A 24,441-nucleotide genomic window follows, 5' to 3' on the forward strand; every position below is an offset into this window, starting at 1 on the left:
TAAGAACACCATCCTAACCGTTAAGCATTGGGGTGGCAGCATCATGTTGTGGGAGTGCTTTTTCTGCAGGAGGGACTGGTGCACTTCACAAAATAGATGGCACCATTAGGAAGGATAATTATGTGGATATATTGATGCAACATCTCAAGACATCAGCCAGGAACTTAAATCTTGGTTGGGTCTTCCAAATGGACCCCAAGCATACCTCTAAAGGTGTGGCAAAATGGCTTAATGGCAACAAAGTCAAGGTATTGGAGTGGCCATCACAAAGCCCTGACCTCAATCTGATAGAACATCTGTGGGCAGAACTGAACCTCCATTATACTAGTTCTGTTTGGAGGAATGGGAAAAAAATTCAGCAACTTATTTTGAGAAGCTTGTGGAAGGCTACCCAAAAAGTTTGACCCAAGTTAAACAATTTAAAGGCAATGCTACCAAATACTAACAAAGTGCATGTAAACTTCTAACCCACTGGGAATGTGATGAAAGAAATAAAAGCTGAAATAAATAATTCTATAAAACTATTATTCTGACATTTCACATCTTAAAATAAAGTAGTGATCCTAACTGACCTAAGACAGGGAATGTTTTCTACGATTAAATATCAGGAATTGTGAAAAACTGAGTTTAAATGTATTTGGCTATGGTGTATGTAAACTTTTGACTTCAACTGTATATGGCCTTGCTTTCTTCAAGATGCATGTCTGCAGACGTAATGCAGACGCAAGAGACACTGTTTCCATGGTAACAGTCTGTGCAAAGTTGGCGAGGAGGATTCTAGTTCCTGGTAGGCCAGTTGGGAAAAAGCTCCCCTCCTCGTGTATATTTCAAGACTGTTGGACAAATAGCTGAATCCTTAAAGAATTGTGAAAAGGGTTTTACTTTGCAGTAACTAACAAATTTGCAAAAATAAAACATTTGGTTGATTGAGTAATGCATAGTGTAGCCTATGTGTTAGCTACAAATCAGTTCTAACAATTAGTTGTACAAAACAACATGAACTAACAGAGTTCCCAAGAGACCAATGTTGATGCAAATTAAATTGAGAATCTGCCAAAACAATAATATTAAAAAAGGAAAAATACTAAATGGGTCAAGGCAAAGAGCCTCAAAAGTAATGACAGAATGTTTCAAACTCAGACAGAGTGCATTAGCGCAGAGGACCAGTGATTGCAAGAAGTTCACCAAAGGAAAGTTGCTAAATTGCTCAAAACTGACCGCAAGATTGAAAAATCTGCTCTTTGACTCATTCTTCTCAGCAAGAACTTTTTTGTGAGTGTCTGAAATCTACAAATCTATAGTGAGGCTATTAGCAAGCCATTTGTATCTAAGGCCAACACAGAGATGTATATAACCTGTTGTACCAGCACAAATCTGGAAACCAGCATTGGAAACCTGATATGATCTGATGATGAGTCATCCATAACCCTGTTTCCTGCATGAATTTGAATAGGTTTGTTTGCTTTCAAGCACATGTGCTATACAGATGTCAATCTATGTGACTATGTTATGACCATTAAAGACAATGTTAAACATCTTAACATCATATTTGACTCCACTCTTAAATTTGATGAACAGGTAGATTATGTTGTAAAAGCTATCTTTGACCTTAGAATGATTTCGAAATGAAAACCTTTACTGAATTTTTAAGATTTGGAGACAGTCATTCAAGCGTTTGTATTACATCTCATCTGGACTATTGTGACATTCTTTATTCTGGAATCTGTCAGCGTTAATTATCCCATCTGCAGTTTGTGCAGAATCCCATAGCCAGGCTACTGACTGGCACTAGGAAGAGAGAAAACATATCTCCTGTTTTGTCTTCTCTTAAATGGTTGCCAGATCAGTAGAATTGATTTTAAGATTTTTTTTTTTTATTTGTTTATAAGGCATTGCACAACCAGTCTTCTAAATATATTGCAGATTTCTTAAGCTCCTATACGTCTTTGAGGCCTTTAAGATCAATCAGATGCTTTTGGCTGCTCCTCAGTCTAAGTTAAAATCCAAGGGTGATCGGGCATTTTCTGTAATGGCCCAAATTATGGAATAATCTTCCCTTTCAAATTCATCTGTCTAATTCAGTTGAGACCTTCAAGTCACATCAATTTGCACTGTACATCTTGCCATTGCAGTCTCTAGGCACTATCATGATTTCAAACTTGATTACACTTCCTAGAGCTTGACATATGCGCAGAGCACTAGATGGCGCTATAGGACGTGTAATCGAGCTTGAAATCATGATCACCAAGGAGACTGCTGTTATAGTGAAAAAGGAGGTATATTTTGGTCTGTTTTCACCTAAAACCTTTTGGATCGCTTTAGAAGACATTGATTTAACCACTGGAGTCTGATGGCTTACTTTTATGATGCCTTAGTGATAATTGGACCATCTGAGTTCTGGCCGCCATTCACCAGATATTCTACTAAAATTCTTGATTTGTCTTCAGCAGAAGAAAGAAAGTCATAAAAAAGTAATCTGGGATGGGATGAAGGTGAGTAAATTATGAGAGAATTTTCAATTTTGGGTGGACTATCCCCTTAAATGTGCTATTTAAATAAAGTTGGGTTATAATTATAGTCACAACATTAATTTATGCTGATCACAAGCATAAGTTGTGTTGGATGCTGGTGTTGACACCTGGCTTTTTAACTAACCTGCAAGACAACCTTTGCCAGAAAGACCATGCTGGTTGACCAACTTTAACACCTGGTCCACCAGCTTAAACAGCCCAAGACCAGCACTAACCATATGGTCTTTTCAGCAGTGTAGTATGCTTGTATTTCCATCTCCTCAGTACTGTTGACTATTTGAACACACTTTTCAGTCTTTCTATTACCATTGTTTATTTAGTACATATAGATGAATTAGTAGATCTTAGAACTTTATGTCTATATTAAAATAGTTAAAAGAGAGTGGACACATGTCCCTCAAAACTCAAACTCAAGATGATCTCTCTTTTAGACTAGAGGAAACTGGTCAATTATTTACATAGTTGTAGTTTGTAATTTGGAAACTGAAAGTTGGCCTAACTCCAATTCCAGTGTCAGATTCTACTGTAGACCGGGGCAGTTTTAAGTTTGGCGTAAGATTACCAACCATTAAATATGTTGCAAATCCAGGCAAACATTCTGTGAATTTTTTTTTAATTATCAACTGGTTGATTTTTTTCCCCCAGTCTGTACAGTATGTTCTGAGATTGTTATTTCAAAGTTCTGCATTGGGACCTCTGAGAAATAAAAAAGTTATTCTAAGGTGGGTTGCAAAATGGTTGTTTACTGCTGGACCAATTTGCAGATGCTCAATTTGCAACAGTGGAGAGAAACTGGATATATTTCTTGTAGGAGATGAGTTATGTCAACAAATAAGACATTTGGAAGATTTATGTCTCTTTAGAGTTTTAAGTGTTACATGATGAATGCTTTTCAGTTGGCCCACTGTGTGTTGTTTTTGGAGCAGCGTTTTAAACGGCATTATTGCAAAAGTGAAAAAATATCAGTGTAGAAAAATAGTCAAGTCAAGTCAAGTGGTTTTTATTGTCGTTTCAACCATATACAGTTAGTACAGTACACAGCAAAACGAGACAACGTTCCTCCAGGACCATGGTGCTACATAAAAACAAACAACAAAGGACCAACATAGGACCACATGAGACTACACAACGAAATAAAATACCTATATAAACTACCTATATATACCTATATAAAGTGCACATGCAAACATGTGCAAAAAGTACAGGACAGTACAACAAATTACTGACAATGAACAGGACAATAGACAGTGCAGCGCCGACCAGTACTCAGTAGTGCAAAAAAATGACAGTTTCTAAAAATGTAAACATAACATACTATGAGATAATGTTCTATGCACATAGCAGTTATTGAGGTAGCAGACAGTTATAAAGTGACAGTTATTAAAGTGCAACTCAGGACACGTGTGTGTCAAACCAGTCTCTGAGTATTGAGAAGTCTGATGGCTTGGGGGAAGAAGCTGTTACACAGTCTGGCCGTGCAGCCAAAATAGCGGCACTAAGTGGAAAAACCTGATAGAGCATCCAACACACGTGGACAAATATCATCACTTAGTGGGAAATATGTGATTGAGCATCTGTTGGTAGTTAATGTGTGTGCTACCCACAACAAATAAATACATATTTTTTAAGATATTAAGAGGGATACCAGAAATATTTTAGTTCAATGTTCTCTCAGAATATGACGGTATAGTAACTATAGCTAAATGTATTCAGAAAGAAAAACGAATATGTTGTATTTAAATACAAAAAACTGTTGTGTCTGAAACACATTTCTGGACATGTATTTTGAGATGTACTCATTAGTCATTACATTGGAATTCACTGTTGGAATTCACTGGTTTCTTGCTGTCATTCATTTCCAGCTGTCCAATCAGTTATTCTTAAAATAACATGTAAACTGTAATTAGCCCTTTTCATTGGTATTTAGAATACAGTTACATTCATTAATGTTATTTTTATTTATTTTTTATTTAATATTTAGTCCTTTCAGATGGAAAACATTTATACATATAAATGATGTGATCCAAAGTGCATTTGAACAGCGGTGAAACACTTTCTTATGATGTGTTACATTCATACGAGCAGACAGAAGTAAGTTTGGAGCAGAAGAAATAGAAATAAACCTTGTGTAAATTGGATCATCATTTTTTTTTTTCTAATAAAACCTTTGATATTAGGGCAAAAATCTTATTTTTGTATTGTTTTCATGTAAAAATATCTAAAAATCTTCATCAATCAGAAACAACACTGTATACGATATTTAGGTTTTTCAGAGAATGTATTTTTTAACATGTGTATTTTGCACAGATTTTATAGTCAAAACCAGTGAAAAAATCTACCAGTGCTGAAGAAGTAATCCAAAGTATTTAGAATACGTTACTGACCTACTGAGTAATCTAACAGAATACGTTACAAATTATATTTTACAGCATATATTCTGTAATCTGTAGTGGAATACATTTCAAAAGTAACTCCTCAACCCTGACTGTTGGCAATTAGGCTACATACTGGATAAAAAAAAAGTAATTTACACTCAATTTTGGGTGGAGGTACAATACGTATATTTATAAAAGAGCAAACAGTATTTAAATTTTTTTTTTGTAATGTGTGGTTATCATTGTTCTCTTTGGTAAAATATCATGTGTATGCAATATCTTTATATGTCTGCCTGTGTTAACGGTTGATGGACCTCAAAAGAGTCAGAAACTATGTTTTTTGGGGGGTTTTTTTTACATGCAAAATGTATCATTTGAAACCTCCTTTCTAAATATTTGTTGGTATTATGTGATAAAAGTTGGACAACTTTCAAAACTGGCACTTTTAGCTTGGAATATGGTTAATAAACATTGCCCGACATGGCCTATTCATTTAATTTATAGTTAAGTAAAGACATTCTATTTCAATTAAAATCACCATCTTATACAGGCTCTGAGAAAAGGGATTCTTTATCAATTTTAGTGAAATTTAAATGGTCATCTGATGTAATTCGCTGAACAATTTCAAACCTTAAACCAAATTAACATCATTGTCTTTGATGTGGTGTCATAATGAAGAAGGATTTCCTGTTCTACTGGAATGAACATGTTTGACATATGCAAATATTTTTATTGTGAATGTTTATGCTGTATTGAATGTAATTTAATTGACTAACAAGGTCAAATTATTACATGATTATTTACAAAGCAGAAAAAAGAATAACAACAAAGCTTACAAAACTACAATAAAAACTTTAATTGAAAGACTGGCTTCCTTTGAGTTTTTCTCTGGTCATAACTATTGCTCATGTGTGCCTCTTGTTTATTTTTGGCAGTTAAAAGTTTATTTGTGCACACTCTTTGACCAATGTCTACATTTACATTTATGCATTTGGCAGATGCTTTTATCCAAAGCGACTTACAGAGCACTTATTACAGGGACAATTCCCCTGGAGCAACCAAAGCGACTTACAGTGCACTTATTACAGGGACAATCCCCCCGGAGCAACCTGGATTAAGTGCCTTGCTCAAGGACACAATGGTGGTGGCTGTGGGATTTTTAATATTTACAGTGTTCCTTTCGAATTAGAAAATAACTTTTTACTGAAACGTATTTTCAATATTATTCTTTAACAATTTGAGTATATGTCTAACAATCCTCCGAACAATTAATAACATACAGTTTACACACAATATAGGCAATTTTTAATCTGATAAAGATACAAACACACACAATTACAGAATCCAGTGAATTTTTAAGAATGATTTAGGATGTAACTCCATAATATCTTTCACTGACAAATATAACAATATTAAAACTAGATAAGCAGTTCATGTATGAGCTTTTATGTCATTTCTAACTTTTCTGTTGTAGTGAACATCACATAGTCTGTGTTATACACTATATAATGCAAATGATTATAAAAAAAAACATATCATTAACACTTAACATGGTTAATTACAACATAATAATACATTTTTACAATTATAAGTAAAATGTGTAAACATTAATTAATGCATTATGAACTAACATGAACTAACAATAATGGAGTTGCATTTTCAAAAATTACCAATAACTAAGATTAAAAAATACTGTAAAAATATATTGTTCATTGTTACATCATGATATGTAATGCATTAACTGTTAAAAAAAATAAACCTTATTGTAAAGTGTTACCAACATAGCTTTCGAGTTCAGTGCTTTCATCATTATTATAACTTTTATGAAATATTATTTTTGATTTAATTAATTTTCATGCAAAGCACTTTGAACTACAGGATTGCTTGAAAAATACTCTTACAATGTGCTCTGTCAAAGTTTATTATTAATTCTAATTAAATGTTATGACAACATCAGCAGTAGCATAATAATAATAATAATAATAATAATAATAATAATAATAATAATAATAATAATTTTTCGTGTTTATACACAAAGCATTCGTTCACCCCTGTTCACTAGAGTAAAAAAAACACAGATCTGGCACATGCAATACTGGCATATTAACCCTATGTGAGATTAGTTTTTCTGCAGTTCCTGGATGCGACTGATCGGGGCGACCGTGATCCGGTCGGTGGCAGCGCTGCAGCGGCTCTGCTGTACTGCACGAGCTGCCGTAGAGTGTGTCACTCCCTCATCAGCGGCTCGCTGGAAACATGGCGTCAGTGCACGCTCGGGCGAGCCTAAACTCTGCAAACGGATAGAGAAAGAAAGTGTGCACCGGGACTCGTATCACACATCTGCCTTTGCAAAGTCGAGGTTTATTTCCCTGGACATGCTCTGATTCATGCACGAGTGAAAAGAGAATCATCCCGTCTATTCGGCCCCGGTTATGGAGCCTCCGGATGAAATCAGGTACGAGAAGCGCAATAGAGCTAGTGTGTGTTTGAGTTTTTGAGTGTGTGCGAACGCTGTCACGCAACACAGCCGGGATTCAGGACGCGCTGCGAAAAAGTGCTCCCATCGATTGCATGTTGGGTGCGACACGTACGCATGCGCGTAACAGCTCTCACTCGCTTCCTGCCACAAAGTGATCCCGCTTTGCAGCGCAACACTAAGCAAAAAAAAAAAAAAAATCACATTTAAGTTGCAAACTTTTTTCAATGCGTTGAAGATTATTGCCTCAAAGAAAGCGTGTGCATGTTTACATCAGTTTCTGTGGGAAAGGTTCAACGTTAATTGAAAGAAACGGACCTATGGGAAAGGTAAATGGATTGTGCGTCTCATTGTGTTTAGCTAGCGAGTGAGCGAGTGAGTGAGTGTGTGTGTGTGTGTGTGTGTGAGTATCTCCCTTTTCACTTGGTTTAAAAAAAAAAATCTGATTTGTTTATTTTTTTTTAAATGTAACGTTACATGGAAGAAAAACAGTCTGTCCGGTCCTTTTGTCTAGGTGAGACTATAAACTTTTGTTGTCGGTTCAAAGTTCAAGTGTGTTTGCTTCATTCCCCCGGATGCTGATTGAGATTCTCGGAACTCTCAAAATATTATGGATAACCAGTAAAGTCGGACGTTGAGCCTGTAACCGGTAGCAACAGCCGTTATTGAATGGACAATATCAAGCCGGTTCATCACGAGTCATGTTAGTCAGACTGACACTCGCACTCAACTCTCGCTCTCAGTTAGGAAATATTTTGTTTGCAATTCCCAGAAATCACCCGTCTGCGCACAACTGAGCAGGAATTCTCGGATTTGACGTGGAGCATCTGATTCATCAGTGTTTTAACCGCGTAATTGTGATGTAAGTGTTTTTTTAAGCCATTGCTTATTAACTAATGTTTCCCTCTTGAATTTGCCTAGTTTGTGGTTGTTTTGAGACCTGTGTGCATTGCACAGTTTGTTCTGGCAGCTTGTGTTTGACAGTTTGTCCATATCTCTTGATGTGTGGCCTATTCAAGTGTGACCCATTATGTGCTGTCATAAATAAATGTGTCTGACCTCGTTGGCCTCCTGTCAACTACTACATTTGAATCCTTCAGGGGCTGAATGTGTTGTTTGCCCCCTGCCCTGAGCATGAGGCTTAGCTTGTAAAGTCATGAGGAATGTTTGCTAGAGTGTGTTTTAATGTTCTCGTCATTTATGACCCCACGCAACGTCACGGACAGTGTTTACCCTGAACTCTGGGCTACAGCTTCTTAAGAATTACTTGTTGTGTCTTTTTTTTCCTGTGATAAACACCCATTCTAGTAATTTTTCATGATAAGCTGAATTCAACGGTATTATGGACAGAGATCACTTCTTTAGAATACCAGATGACAGATTTTGTCATGTGTGATGTGTTCATCAAAGTATAGTTCACCCCAAAAATTACAACTCTTTCATCATTAAGCTACTCACCCATATGCATTTCTAAAACTTTATGACAATCCTTCTGATTCCTTCTCACCGCATCTTTGTGACTGAGGTTAACATTCTAAAAATAAGTCATATGGGGTTGGAAAAGCATGAAGGTGAGTAAATTATGTCTCTTGTCTGTGCAGTTCATGAGAATTGGGTGAAATAAGTGTGCATGGGGTTGAAATTGCTCACTGTGTCAAGAATATATTTCTTGCCCTGGTGTGTTGACTCGAGGTCAGCCCCAAGAGCTTGCTGTTATCTGTTCATGGTTATTGATTCCAAACACGTTGAAATCCTTTGATATGATGTTGTGGTGCATGTTATCAGCCATTATCAATGTTATTGAATGTTTTTCATTATTCTGCAGTTAACAAGCATATCATCTGTCTGGCTGTATAATGCGACATGCAGAACTAATGTTTTGTCTTTTTACGTCATTGTGTTGCACGCTGTAAATCCCATCCCGGTTCATTTATGACCGCAATTCTCAATTCCAGAATGTGGCGCACTAAAAGAATGTTGACCTTGCATCCTGAGGCACCCATGGCTGAAATTATTCCTCTGCACAGTCCATGGTGCAATGCTTTGGATTGCTTTCAATCCCTTGTTGTCTCTATTTTCAATTATATCAATATTTTAAAATTTTCATTATATCACATGGAAGAATGATATACTCGCTCTCTCTTCCGGTGTCTTTATGTACAAATGAAGTGATCGTGAAGATAGAATAACTTTTCCTTGCGAAAGTGCATGATTGTTTATTTATCCAAACTAGGCTTGTCGTAGAACGCATGTCCGCATGCAGCTTTCAGTGACTAAAGAAATGCATCCAATGAAAACAGACTGTTGGTGACAGTGCGACGAGTGCGATTAAAAACATTCACATCAGCTTGACATCTTGTCCATTCTTCTGTAAAAGAATCTCATTGGTCACACGATGAGTACACAAGACACCGCCTCAGTGACAGAATGATTTTTTCAAACAAAACAGATGTTTTTTCAGTCTTTGAAGTCACCTGCTGAGTGACGCTAATGCACGCTCTGTCTCCCTCTGCCTGGCCGGTGATTATATTAATGAAACTAACACCTAAAATATAATTGGAAAAATCTGCTAGTGAGACTCAGCCTTTAGTGTGCTTGGGGTTTGTATGTTGGCTAGACACCTGCATCTCTTTGCCCAGTAGAGGCCCAGCCTAGGGCTGGGCAGTGTATCACCTTTAAGATATATTGATATATTTTCAAACGAGATTTAGGATGAGACAATACCATTTATATCGATACAGTTTGATGTTGCGTTTCTTAACCTCTTCCATAAAGCCGTGCCAGTGTTAGCATCTCTCCTCTCTTGCATTCTCCACGCAACCCCTCCCCCACTCTCCCACTGCGCCTGCGCACAAGCCCGGCTCCACTCGCTCCCTAGTTCTCCTGCAACATGGAGGGAGACAAAGTGCCGGTCCACACTGCCAAAGAAAACTCACCCTGTATCTCAATCAGCTCCCTAGCTCCCAATGGCGTGAATCAGTATATTGTGAACTGGTTGGTAAGGGTACTGGTAAACTGAACATTGGGACACTTATGACTCAATCATCCGTGACATGTTAGCGAGTTTGTGCATTGTTGCACAGCTGTTATTAATCAGCACCATAAATGACACTATCATTCATTTTAATTCAAATGTACAGTTAGAGATGTAATGGTATGAATATTTCATATCACGATTATCGTGCCAGAAACTAGCACGTTATCAGTATTTTCACGGTATTGTTGAAATGTGCTGAAAATGTACAAAAAGTACTGATACACACACTGAAATAATTTGAACAGTTTTTATATTTGAAAATCAACAAACCACAAATAAAATGAGTAAACAAGGGAATGGCAAATGCAGTATAATAAAATAATAATTATTATTGGTGTGGTTACATTATTATTAACATTTTAAATGATCAAAATATTTTGGTTGGGTGTCTAAACTACATAACATGTTATTACATAGCTCTGAAATTTTTGATTGTGGTCACTCATCCTAAAACTCCGGCTTCTTTCATGTCTCACGCTCTCTCTCCTTTCATACAAACACAACTGGTGCCATCGTGCGTCTCTGTAGTTATCGAATGTATTGAAAATGAAATCGGGGGACTTCAGTATTTGTATTGGACAATTGATTTGTAGCCTGCAATGGATTATAAAATAATTATAGTAAAATTTAAAAATATTAATCTCAAATCACTATTTCACGTCCTTGTAATTATTTGAAAAGCAGTGTATTAGTGGTGTGAATGTTTTCTTGTTAGTTTGCCTTGGCTCCAAGCGATGCACTTGCAAGGAACTTTTTCTTTGTGGAAGCTTGCGTTGGTTATAAGTGAGAGTAGAAATTATTTCAACCCAATTAAATATTGTGTCCAACTATTTACTTTTCATCATACTTTTCACCCAACTCATGCACTGAGCTAAAAGTTAACTTGCCTTGCATGCACTATAAAGTGATTGATGGTTTTCACAAAGATGACTCGCCGTTTCGCAGTGACTTTCCTCTGGCAAGCTCTGCAGACAGTGTTACCATCTTCTTAAAATTTTCCCTCATTATTCTTATCAAATCAAAAATATGACCACACTTCTGATTTGGTCTTCTTGGAAGGTTGGGAATTCTCCTGAGCTCTGTCATTGCCTTCCACCATGTTTTCACGTTAAAAAAACAACAATAACAATGTTGCATGCTGCGCCCATGCGTCAGACTCATGCTGGGTGGGTGTGGACAGCATTTACTTCGAGTTTTACAAATCACGATAATCACGCATGGTTTTAATGATAATTAAATGTGTCACGGTAATACTAACCGTCTGGGAATTTTATTGTGGTTTACCGTGAAACCAGTAACCGTTTCATCCCTACGTACAGTGCTTTAGACCTTTTTCACACTCTGGTTTTGGAATTCTGAAGTAAACGTTTGCAGGGTAAACTTTGACAGTGTTGAATGGGAGTGAATTAGAGATCACAGCAAATATTATTTTCATACTTGTGGACCTCCACAAGTATGGTTCATACGTTTGAGCAATTTCCAAATGCCTGAATGTACCATGTTCATCTGTACAAACAATAGTATGCAAGTATAAACACCATGGGACCTCACAGCCATCATACCTCTCAGGAAGGAGATGCATTCTGTCTCATAGAGATGAACGTAGTTAAGTGCGAAAAGTGCAAATCAATCTCAGAACAGGTAGACAAGTATCTATATCCACAGTAAAACAAGTCCTGTATTGACATAACCTGAAAGGCTGCTTAGCAAGGAAGAAGCCACTGTAGTCAGACTACAGTTTACAAGTGCACATGGGGACAAAGATCTGTCCTCTGGACAAAAATTGAACCGTTTGGCCATAATGACCATTGTTATTTTTGGAGGAAAAAGGGGTTGCAGCATCATGTTGTGGGGGTGCTTTGCTGCAGGAGGGACTGGTGCACTTCACAAAATAGATGCCATCATTAGGAAGGAAAATGATTTGGATGTATTGAAGCAACATCTCAAGACATCAGCCAGGAAGTTAAAGCTCAGTCACAAATGGGTCTTCCAAATGGACAATGACCCCTAGCATACCTCCAAAGTTGTGGCAAAATGGCTTAAGGACAACAAAGTCAAGGTATTTGAGTGGCCATCACAAAGCCCTGACCTCAATCTGATAGAAAATGTGTGGGCAGCACTGAAAAAGTGTGTGAGGAAGGAGGCTTACAAACCTGACTCAGTTACGCCAGTTCTGTCTGGATGAATGGGCCAAAATTCCAGAAACTTATTGTAAGAAGCTTGTGGAAGGCTGACCAAAATGTTTGACCAAAGTTAAACAATTTAAAGGCAATGCTACTAAATACTAACAAAGTTTATGTAAACTTCTGACCCACTGGGAATGTGATAAAAGAAATAAAACTGAAATAAATAATTCTCTCTACTATTCTGATATTTCACATTCTTAAAATAAAGAACCGACCTAAGACAGGGAATTTTTTCTATGATTAAATGTCAGGAATTGTGAAAAACTGAGTGTAAATATATTTGGCTAAGGTTCATGTAAACTTCTGACTTCAACTGTATATCGTGTATTGCCTTTTATTTCTAAAAATAAAGAGATTTTGATCCATATTGCCCTGCCCTTGCTCAGCCCATTGTGTCCCCTTTTCTTGTCTACAAGAAGCAGGGCTCCAGACTGCGACTAAAATGGTCGCAAATGCAACCAAATATAATTTATTGCGACTATAATTTAAAATCTAGTCGCCATTGGCGACAGACAGGTTGTGAGCGTTCATATGCGGTTTCATCAGATATCATCTTGTGAGTTATTAAATACATCTATAGAGCGCGCACCAGTGTGTCTCCTGCATCTTTTCACCCATTCTGTGTCTGATGAGTTTGCTGCACTGCACGCAACAACAAACCCATCGTGAGAGAGTCGTGACCAAACGATTCTTTTGAACTGGATCTTTTTCAGAAAAGAACTGCAGGTTTAAACTCAGGAGCTTAGGTTAGCAGTTTGAATCAGATTCACTTTCTCAGTGAATCAGCCATCAGGAAGCGCACAACTGGGATGCAGACATTTCAAAATAAGAGTTGCATATGTATTTCAGTAAAAGTCCCGTATTGTGTATTGTCTCTCTCTCTCTCTCTCTCTCTCTCTCTCTCTATATATATATATATCAAGCTTTTGACACATTGAGGGACTATTACACAAGGTGAAAACATTAATTGATGCTCAAGAAGACAACAAACTACTATATGCATACTATACTTTATATTATTATTTGTTATGTAGATTGTGAAGATCCGTATTAAATTATTTATCTCTTATATTTGTATAAATTATGAAATGGGTGTGAACATTTATGAGACAAAAGGGAATACAAATTTATCTTCTCAACTATATATTTTATACTGTTTTATTAAACCTCAGATTAATGGGTTATCAACTGTTTTCCTTTTCTTCTGCTTTCTATCTTGTTTCAATCTAAATCAAGCAATTCTGTGAGATGGCAATACAAGGTTTGTCATTTGTTATTGGTCCCTCGTGCGATATGCATTCCTTTCTTTTCTGTATGCTTTTGGCTTACTGTCACCCACACACTTAGAATTTGTCCTGCGGCCTCAAATGGTCATCATGTGGACATAGGAAATGATATTGTACAAATCTGTGGCATAGTAATTGGAAGTAAAGGAAGTGGTTTGTTTTATAATGAGAGGAAGTCTGCTTGAGCATTCCTGGAACTCACTTTTCCATAATGTGACTGTTTTTATCCAGTTCATTCATCCACAGCCAACATCAGTCAGTCTGAATAGGTTGTATAGGCTACAATTTCAACGATGAATCATAGATGATTGTGCCTTATTCTAGTGACCAGCTTTTACAAGAGACCAATTTAACAAGAGAAGTTAGTTTGATTTAGTTATGCTATTAAAGGAAATGTGAAGACATTTTAAATTTTTTTTTGCAGATGCATGATATATATTTGCAGTAAAATTAACAATTTACTTTTGCTAAACTCCTAACGTTGGTTAGTTAGCTACCACTATCAATGCCATCATCAACTATAACATGTAAAAACACCAACTCATACAGATGGGTACTCTGTTAAATCAGTCCTTATCTTTGCGCCCATCTATATTGCTGCTTACTGTAGTTCACTTCTGCAGTTTACTGTTGTTGAAATTATTGCATCTGCAGCTTTACTATGCGGCATGTCATGTCACGGGCCGGGGGAGAGAGGCAGCATGTGTGAATGAGAAAGGACATTAATGAAGCGTGTTAGAGAAAATATTCAAATATATTTAGCCGAAAGATCAGTGCTATCTACGCCCCAGAGCATTTACTTTGTGCACAGCTCAGATGTTTTGTCATGCTGCTAACTTATTGTCATATTGGTTGCCCTGCTAATTGGTGACCGATGGCATAGAGGATTGTGATGTTTATTGAAACTTCAGTATCTGCATTCTTACATTTGAAAACAGCTTGTCCTCTCAGTGATTCATCTTTATCTCGCTGCTTTCCTCTTTCCCACCTCTCCCCCAAAAATACGGAGTACAGTGTTGATTGGCCATTTACTCTTTACATATAACCAATCCTATTAAGCCAGACTAGAAGCAGTAACATTTCAGAGAGAGGCGGTGGTATCAGAGACAACGGATCGCATTTTAAAATGTATCGACTAACGGATCAGACAAAATAACAATTCCGATAATTAGAAAAATTATGAATATCGGATCCGATTATTGGCCAGGCCGATAAACTGTCAACCCCTACTTTTGTGTTTTGTGTTGAGACATGTGGCTGATTATTGAGTGTACAATCGGTAAACATTGTCTTTTAATTTGGTTCTGTTAAGTCAGGGCAACCAGTCTATACATTTGCATTTATGCATTTGGTAGATTTGTTTATTGCACTTTACTTTTATTAAAATTGACTTGCAGTGCATTCAAGGTAGACATTTTTTCCCAGGGAATGCACATACTTGTAAACTCCTGTATTGCAGTGTAGAGTACAGTTGCTGTTACCTTTGTAACAGTAGTGGAGGTAGTGGTCCATAAATTAGTGGCTTGATTATTGAATGGTCTTATGACCAATACATTTGTATATTCCATAATAAATGTAAATGTGACATAAATAGCTATTTTGAAAACAAACAAACTTTGTAGACTTGAGCGAAACCAGAGCCATTGCACTTGTTCCTTAAAAGACTGTAACCGCTTGACTATTAGGAAATATTAAATATCAATTGCATGATATCATGCACATCTGAGGGAACATCACAGGCGAGTGGAGTTGTTTACTAACAACGTCTTGGGGCATATTTATTTCCAGTGCACATGGGAGAAGTCATGTGGACATTTTTTGGTATCTGTGAGTTAGTGAGGACAGATTGGCACTGTTCTCCAATCAGTTCTTCTGTGTGTCTTGTAGTGCATTATCAATCAATCAGTAGCTCAGCAGGGATTTAACTCATGTTAGAGAAGGAAGTGTGAAAATGTGTGTGTGCACATGCCAGTGGTAGCAAGGCCTCATGTCAAAGTTACATAAGTTTGTGGCATGACTGATTATTTGTTCCATGCTGTTGGTGACATGGTGTTCTTTCTTTTTTTGGCCGCATCCGTTAACATCCTTTGAAAAGTGATTCTGTTTGTTTCCATTCCCTGCTTTTGAGCATAACCTAGCTTGAGCTTATTTCGAATATATACATTTATTTTTTTAATGCATGGGTTGCCTCTTTTCCTTGGGCACTGATTGAGTATGCTATACCACACCTTATTGGGCCGCCCTCGTCACAGGGCTCCAGAAAGCATTCCTAATTGTACCCCCAACAGAGGACATGTAGTAATCTTTTTAAGCAATTTCAGGGTAAATACATAAACATTTACATCATGTATCAAATATTATCAAATTGTTGACAAGTATCAAGAGATGTTTTATTTTTTTTAACTGAGCCTTTTACTAGCTGCAACCAGCTGTTGGATGCTGAGAGTGGTCCACGTGCCACTCGCACACAATGGAGCACTGCAGGCTCCAACAATGAGTCCAGTGGCGGGTGGGGTCAGAGTTCACTGGCCTCGGTGGACTGCAATGAAGCAGATGTGGTCAGCTCTGTTTATGTCTCTCATTAAAGGCTGTTACATTCCACTGCTGTATAGTCCGTTCCTAATAAACTTAGATGTGCTATTCAGTGGATCTGAGCTCCATATGCTACCGTAAATCAGCAACCTTATGCTTTTGTTTGTGGAGGGGGCTTGATATTCTCCCGGGTAGGATGTCTTTCAATGGGGTGATAGCACTGAGGTGAAATTCTGTAGACCTTTCCACTCTAGTGCTCAAGCTACATTCAGTGGTGATACGTCATGACAACCAAAAAAAACAGCCTGAGCCAGAGTGATTTTAGCATTTCCTCTGTCATTCCTGAAGGGTTCAGTCACAGTTAGACTACAGGGCTGCACCTTCAAACACAAACAGTCTGTCACCCTCCTGGAAGGCTATTCTGTATTTCACTCAGCTGCTTGAGCTAATCTTCTGCACAAAAATGCTGCTGCATGCATGCAATTATTCTGCTGTCTTTGCAAGTCTACATTTTAGGGCTGCCCCTAATAGTAGACCAAACATTAGTTGATATGAGTCTTGGTCAACCAAGTTTTGATTGGTTGGTTGCTTGCAGATAAAAAAAGAAACTGACTAACACCAGTATTACTGCTGGTTGAATGCTAGGTGGTACTATTGGGTAGTTTTCATTAAGCAGTTTTAGGGTTAAGCCTACACAAAGCAAGACACCTTGATTTCAAACTTTGAACTTTATTTTTTATTTTAACAAAAAATTCAGATGAAACTGGAACAAAAAGTGCAATTAAAATGTGTGTTCAACATTTTGAAAGATTGCTTTACAACAGTTGTGAAGGACAACATCTCTCTGGCAAAGAACCTACTTCATCTGTGCATTCTCTACCTGTCGGGTATTTCATTGTCCGGGAAAATACGTAATGTGTGTGAATAAATTCGCAGCAAATAAAAACAGAGTACGTTAAAAACATAAAAACACATTTGTGCATGGAGCTACTATTTACGCGACGGATCGGAATCTGCCGTTGATGGTTCAAACCAAACGATGCTTCCAAGCCTTCATTAGTAATTCAAAATTGTTACTTCAGAACGGCTTGTGCTGTTTCTAACAAGTTATTGGATAAACAAGGATGGATGTTTGATTTTTGTGTGTGTGAGAGAGAGATTGAGCATGTGCGGTCACCTGTTGCCACTCCCAAGCAGAGAAGCTGTCAGATTTCACAGGGTACACAGAAGTGAAGTACCCAATGCCCACGGTTAAATGTGCTGCATCTTGAATGTTGTGGGTCTGTTTTTCTGCCAGAGGTCCTGAACATCTTGTTTGGATACATGGAATTATGGACAAGTCAAAACCTGACTACCTCTGCCAGAAAGCTTACAATGGGCCCTGGTTGGAACTTCCAGCAGGACAATGATACAAATCAAACATCAAAATCATGTTTGCAATCAAAATTGTTCACTGACCACAAAATTAAGGTTCTGCCATGGCTATCCCAGTCCCCTGACCTGAACCCCTTAGAAAATATGGTGGGTGAACTAAAGATGAGAGTCCACCAACATAGACCTCTCAATTTGAAGGATCTGTAGAGATTCTGTATGGACGAATGGTCTCGGATCCCTTGCCAGGTGATCTCCAACCTCATTAGGCATTATAAGAAAAGACTCCGAACTGTTATTTTGGCAAAGGGATGTATTATATAAAGCCACAACTTTATATATATTGCAATATCCATTTACATTGGCAACCCCAGGGCTGAGGGATTGGTGAATATTCTTGCTTTAGTGATTTGGCATTGAAAATGAAATTCATTTGTTTTAAAAAAAAAAAAAAAACTTAAATCAAATGCCTTTATAAATTCAAATTGCACTCCAAACTAAACGAAAAAGCAATTAAAATAATGAAGTGATCAAAAATAAAAAAATAAAATATATATATATATATATATATATATATAAAACCACCTTTCCATTTTTATTTTATATTTATCCCTTTTTCTCCCATTTTGGAATGCCCAATTCCCACTACTTAGTAGGTCCTCGTGGTGACATGGTTACTCACCTCAATCCGGGTGGCGGAGGACAAGTACACAAATGAAGACATAAAAAAAATTATAAATGTAAAAATAATAATTATAATGATGATAATCACTGAAATATAAATCATGGTTTGAGGTGAATGTGTTTTTGTATTATTTTTTGTTTTAATCACAGATGTATAGGCTGCAGAGTTGTGGTCACAATGAACTTCTCTGTGGAAATGAAGTAATCTGAATTCAAAGCACCTCCTGAGAGGAGATGTTTGTGTTTATTTGCAGCACTCATAGACGATACTGCTCTTGCAAAAAATAAATAAATCAGAAGACCGAAACAAAGAAAGTTCCATGAGACTGCACTCCTCTGTACAAACAGCGTGTCGTACAGCCACATAGACGTCTTTTCTGTCATATGTTCTTAATAATATAATAAAGTGTTTCTTCAAGTCTGTGTGTCTATGGGCAAATTATTTGTAATATTCATTTGATAATAATAATTGAATACATTAATGGGGAAGCGAGCCCAATATAATCTTGACAATATCAAAGGCATCAGCTATTGGCGATCACTATGACCATCGTCGATCCCCGAGATCATTGTCTGTCAGCACAACCCTAATGTGCAGTTCTCTCTATAAATTAACAAAATATTCAAACAGTCTCCTTGCAAGTTTTTCTGACACATTCAGAATCATTACAGCTTTTGCTGGTATTGCTGTGGCTCGCTTCATGCGTGCACTTGTAAAATGTATATTTTAAAGGCTCATTATTACGGTTTAGTATTTCTCTTTAATGTAGACAAGTGTTAGCAACACTAGCATACTTTCTCAGCCCTGGAACTCAAACCATTTTCTGATGCCCCCCAAAATATAGATATATAAGTAATTAAATTAATATCATAAACGTGCGACAGCTTGTCGACTAATGGCTTAAAGTAACGACTTTAGTCGACTAGAGAAATCTTTGGTCGCGGGCAGCCCTAATACATTTCAATATAATAGAATTTGCTCAGGGAGAAGTTATGGGGAACATTACACAACCAGTGCTTAATTTGCAAAGGTATTTGGACATTACTTCAGCAGTCTCAGAGGTTGGACTTTTGGAAATGATGTCATTGCCATGTTTATTGAAAAAGGACACCCATCAGATTGCATGCAGTATAACCATGCAGTATGTATAATAGGGAATGTGGCATGATGCTTAGTGAGGTCGACTGGTTTATCTAGATTTTTTTTCTTATAAATTCTTATTGTAGATAAAAGCCTTTCGGAAAAGTTACGTATTCCACATGCTCAACTTTGGCCGTTGTGTCTCAAAATGTTGCATTTTTAAGACTGCATGTCAAGTTAAAAACGGTTCAACTTTTAAAAACGTATCTTGAGAGCTCTGCGTTCTGTTCCATTCTGTTGTGCATTATCTAGCTCCTTTCGAACAACAATAACAATCTAAACGCCCCACGAGAATCGCACCCAGGTTGATCCGAAACCAACCTAATTGAAGAAGCATTTCTTACTGGAATGTTCCAGGCTCAATTGACAGAATTTGGCATAATGTTCATAAAAAAAAAATCAGACCAAAATATAGAGGGAAGACGTAAACATAGGCCTTTTTGTTAGCATGATTTTTAGTGACATAAAATCAGGGTCTTATGTTATATTAGGAAATATTTAATTGCCAGATAGTCCATTTTAGAATAATTCTTTTCAGATTATTCACTTATTACAACAAATACATTTGGATTTTACCATACATGTCATGTTAGCGACCATTAAGTCTCATTAATGAGTAGTATTGTCAAAAGTACCGGTACTTCAATACCATGTCAATACTAAAATTAAAAAGATGTAACGATACCAGCGTTTCTGCTGTACCGATAATACCAAGCACAGACTCTGTGAGCACACAATATGACTGACACATGACTGCTTTTAAATGCTCATTTTGAGCGCATGCTCTATTACTCCTTGTACACTGAAATGGACAATTAATCAAATAAAAATCATGACATGTCCTAGTTTGTTTAATTAAACCGCTAAAGGCTGCAATCTTAGTGTTGAAGAGCTGTGAATAGTTGCTTCAACCTCAACTGAACTTTATATATAATGAATTTAAAACAAGAGAGTTGACCAAAGTGCTTCAATGTAATACAGTTTAAAACACAATGACCACATACACAAACAGTAATCTAAAACACAAAATACAAACACTCCAAAACTGTGTCCTACATTTCATTTGTCAGACTCATAGGCCATTGTAAAGAGATGAGATTTCAGATGTGACTTAAAAGTGTTGCAAACTGTATATCCAGAAAGCGAAGATTCAGGCACAAGTCGACATAAACGCATGTTTCAAAATATTAGCTAGAGCCCTGAAATTGAAGTAATTGTGACAGAAATATCTTACAAATACATTGTAAAATGTAATATTCACTGTAATGATAATATTAATGAAGCAATATATCATGCAAGACTGCTGTTGAAAAACAATTTGGCAAAAAAAAAAAAATGCAATGACATGTTAGGTTTTGTTTTCACTTGTTAAAAGAGTTAAGAATGAATTAATTAGACACCATTTTGATGATGAAATTAAACTAAAACATGGAAAAGTTATGGAAAATAATAATAAAAAAAGGAAAGCATGATTTGGTAAAGAATAAAATAGATTAAGGGGGCCTGGGTATCTCCGCTAGTATTGATTGACTCAGACTCAGTGCATTGGGAATTGAGCATTCCAAATTGGTGAGAAAAGGGGAGAAAAACAGATTTCAGTAGGGCACTACTTAAAAACACTTAAGCAATGCATCCTTGATTGAGAAACACGAAGGAAACATGGATTTCTTTTCATTTATTATGTACATTGAAAAGTAACTTTATTTTAATGGGCTAAACAGGTGTGTTCAATAGCACATTGTCATATTAGCATATTTATGTTGTAGTACCAAAATTGGTATCGAGAACCTTGAAATTACACCGTATCGGTACCGACTACTGAAATTTTGGTACCCTGACAACACTACAAAAGAGTAGCATTTCTTGAGTTTGTCAAATAATTCAGTCAGCTCCAAGTGATCCATAAGACTTTTTGATTCCCTAAAAAAGAGCCGGCTCATAAAGTCATGCTTTTGGGAATCGGACAACAGTTATTGATTCACTGAAAAGAACCAACTCAAAAGAGTCATTTGTTTGGGAATATGATAACACCATTGCTTGTTATGTCTTGTGCTGTAGGTTCAATAGAACTGGATCAAAATACTGATTTGTTTGGGAATCGGTCTACTGGTAGTGCTATATGTCACATATAAAAGTATGTCGTTTTGCACATTCCTATTGCATTAAAGGTGCAGAAGCTTTCTATTTTCTCTTGTAGTGATATTAGTCAGCTTAATGTAAATGTCTCCAGGGCTTTTGGTTGTGTCCATATGTTCAGTGGCAGCCGTTGTGGTGGGGGGTGTTGGGCGGGCTGCATCTGAAATTTCTGGCATGAGGACCTCAATTGCTCTACAGCAGGTGTCTGATGGACTTTGGGGCTTTCTGCAGACTCCCTGAGGGACTGTGGGTGATTTTATGTGTGTGAGTGGCAGATGGATGACTCTGACTTTGCTTTCATAGCTCTTTGTGAGTGAAACAAACTGGACCAAAGGCTGACCCCACTGTGAAAGTGATCCCTCCTCCGTTGCCTGACAGTGGCCCCATATCAATATTATATTCCTCCCACACTCACACACACAGAGAGACATGCACTTGTCCAAATACACCCACCTACATACACTGTTTGTCTCAGCAACCTTTGTTGGTTTCTTTGCCTATGGGATAAATGGTTTTATGGGATTTTACTTAAAATTAGGCTTAACGTATGTGTGAATTGTTTGCTATAAATTTATTTGTTACATATTTCAGTAACATCTGACCGTTTGATCAAAGCCAGCTTGTGATGATTCTGGTTCTGGCCTACTAATTGAAATCATCTTTTGTTTCTTAACTTGCTTACCTATTCTGAAATGGCCTATGCGAATTAAATTTTAGTCTATCATTTAAAAATAAAGTAAGATATGTACTTGTTTACTACAGGGCTGGGATAAACGATTATTTTTTAAACGATTAATCTAGTGATTATTTTTCCGATGCTTCGATTAATCTAACGATTCATTTTTTTCAGTCCGATTCGATTTCGATTCGATTAATCGACTTGTGACAACACCGGTAATACCTGTTTCATCGGGGGTAGGGGTGTATAAAATGTAAAAAAAAAAAAAAACATTTGCTGGGAGTTTGATTGACTGGCGATCTGATCAATCAATCATAATACGCCATTTTTGTCCGACAAAGTAGTCAGGAGAGAGAAGATTAACGTCGGTGGATTTGAATTTGAATAATGGATTGTAGGCTACTGTACTGATGTCTTTCCGCGGTTAAAACAACAGTCCTTCTGATGTAGGCTACATTCATGTTTAGCCTATTTGATGCTATAAATTAACCAAGGAGAAGATGATCGGTTCACGAGCAGCTTTAACTGAGGCAATCTGTCACGACACATTAAAGAGCCACAAAATAGTAGGCCTATTTATGGTTTAATTTTCTTTGAATGACCAAATTTGAAAGTTGAGACTTCATTAAATGTTACCTGCTTGGTCCTGTCTGTCAGCGCGTTGTCAGTGTCCTCTATGTATTTTTCACGACATTCATAGCTATAAGCGCATTATTAATAGCTATAAGCGAAAACTTTAGGTGTCGACAACTTATTATAGCTTACTCCAACATCGAGTGCAAAGTGGGGAGTTGAAAAAAAAACTTACGGTGCTCTGTCATCTGCGGCTGCTCCCGGGTGGCACTAGAATGGAAGGCCATCTCCATTTTGCAAAGATGACATATCACGGAATTTTTTCCTTTTAAATTAAATAATTCCCATACTTTAGAGGAACGAGTGCATGCCGCCTTGCACTTCTGATAGTCTGAGGAGCCACTCGTGTTGGCGCCGGCGCCGCCATCTTTGTTTTGGGTCTGACAATTCGACGCGCATATTTTGTGTCGACGTATTTTTTGCGTCGACGTCATCCCAGCCCTAGTGCTGGTGCATTGCCGTGGTGCTAGAATGGAAAGCCATCTCCATTTTGCAAAGACGAATTTTTTCCTTTTAAATTAAAGAATTCCCACACTTTAGATGAACGAGTGCGTGCCGCCTTGCACTTCTGGTAGTCTGAGGAGCCACTCGTTTTGCTTCTACTCTCCGGCGCCGCCATCTTTGTTTTGGTCTGATGAATCGACGCGCATATTTTGCGTCGACGTATTTTATGCGTCGACGTCATCGATTACGTCGACGCGTCGTCCCAGCCCTAGTTTACTATTTTCAAAATGATACTATTCATCCCCAAGGGGAAATTGAAGCGTTACAGCCGAATCATAAATACAAAATAGAAACTGTAAAAAAAAAATGCATCACAGTTTAGTACAATAAAGGAATATGAGAGAAGACAAATTTAAATAAATAAAAAGACAAAAACCTACATGGAGCTGCTGCAAAAAGCTGCCACACATGCCGCACCAATGTCTAAAGTCTAGCCTTGAGTTTTCAGCTGCTTGGTTTGTGGTTAGTGTACATTCTTAGATGATATGCTGTCTGAACACTTGCAGAATGGAAAATCTCAAGCCTTTGCAATGTGTCATCAGTCACTTCCAGTGTAGATGGAATGTAACATAAGTAATACACTATGGAGTTTGACAAATCCACGCTGAACCTTTAGTGTCTGTTTTTTATTTAATTGCAGCATTATGGCATAGTCATGTCACATTTGTTTCTTGTGCAGGCCGAGGAACTCCTACAAAGATGTGTCTGAGGTGGATGAGTCCACTGAGGTGGATGAGTCTTCGGACAATCCCAGCCAGGAAGAGGAGATTCTGTATGCTACCTCCCCTCCCCGTACTCCTCGGCTGATCAAACGCATGTCCAACAAACACCAGAGAAGTGGCCAGGGGTTTAAGGGCAAAGGTAACTTTG

At 37.4% G+C, this 24,441-nt stretch overlaps 1 protein-coding gene across 3 annotated transcripts in view; it reads left to right on the top strand.

Moving 5' to 3' along the window:
* Positions 1-6,965: 6,965 nt before the first annotated feature.
* LOC127617954 (mitogen-activated protein kinase kinase kinase 4-like) overlaps positions 6,966-24,441 on the top strand; it is a 44,144-nt gene continuing 26,668 nt past the window's right edge. The window contains exons 1-2 of one of the 3 annotated variants that reach the window (XM_052090139.1): positions 6,966-7,361; positions 24,251-24,432. In XM_052090139.1, the coding sequence (XP_051946099.1) occupies positions 7,339-7,361; positions 24,251-24,432 (205 nt within the window). In that variant the 5' untranslated portion in view covers positions 6,966-7,338. Of the gene's footprint in view, positions 7,362-7,669; positions 8,245-24,250; positions 24,433-24,441 lie in introns of those variants that run through there. The other 2 variants (XM_052090142.1, XM_052090141.1) reach the window with 2 other exon arrangements.

The sequence above is a fragment of the Xyrauchen texanus genome, chromosome 24, assembly GCF_025860055.1.
Source record: "Xyrauchen texanus isolate HMW12.3.18 chromosome 24, RBS_HiC_50CHRs, whole genome shotgun sequence".
NCBI lineage: Eukaryota > Metazoa > Chordata > Actinopteri > Cypriniformes > Catostomidae > Xyrauchen > Xyrauchen texanus.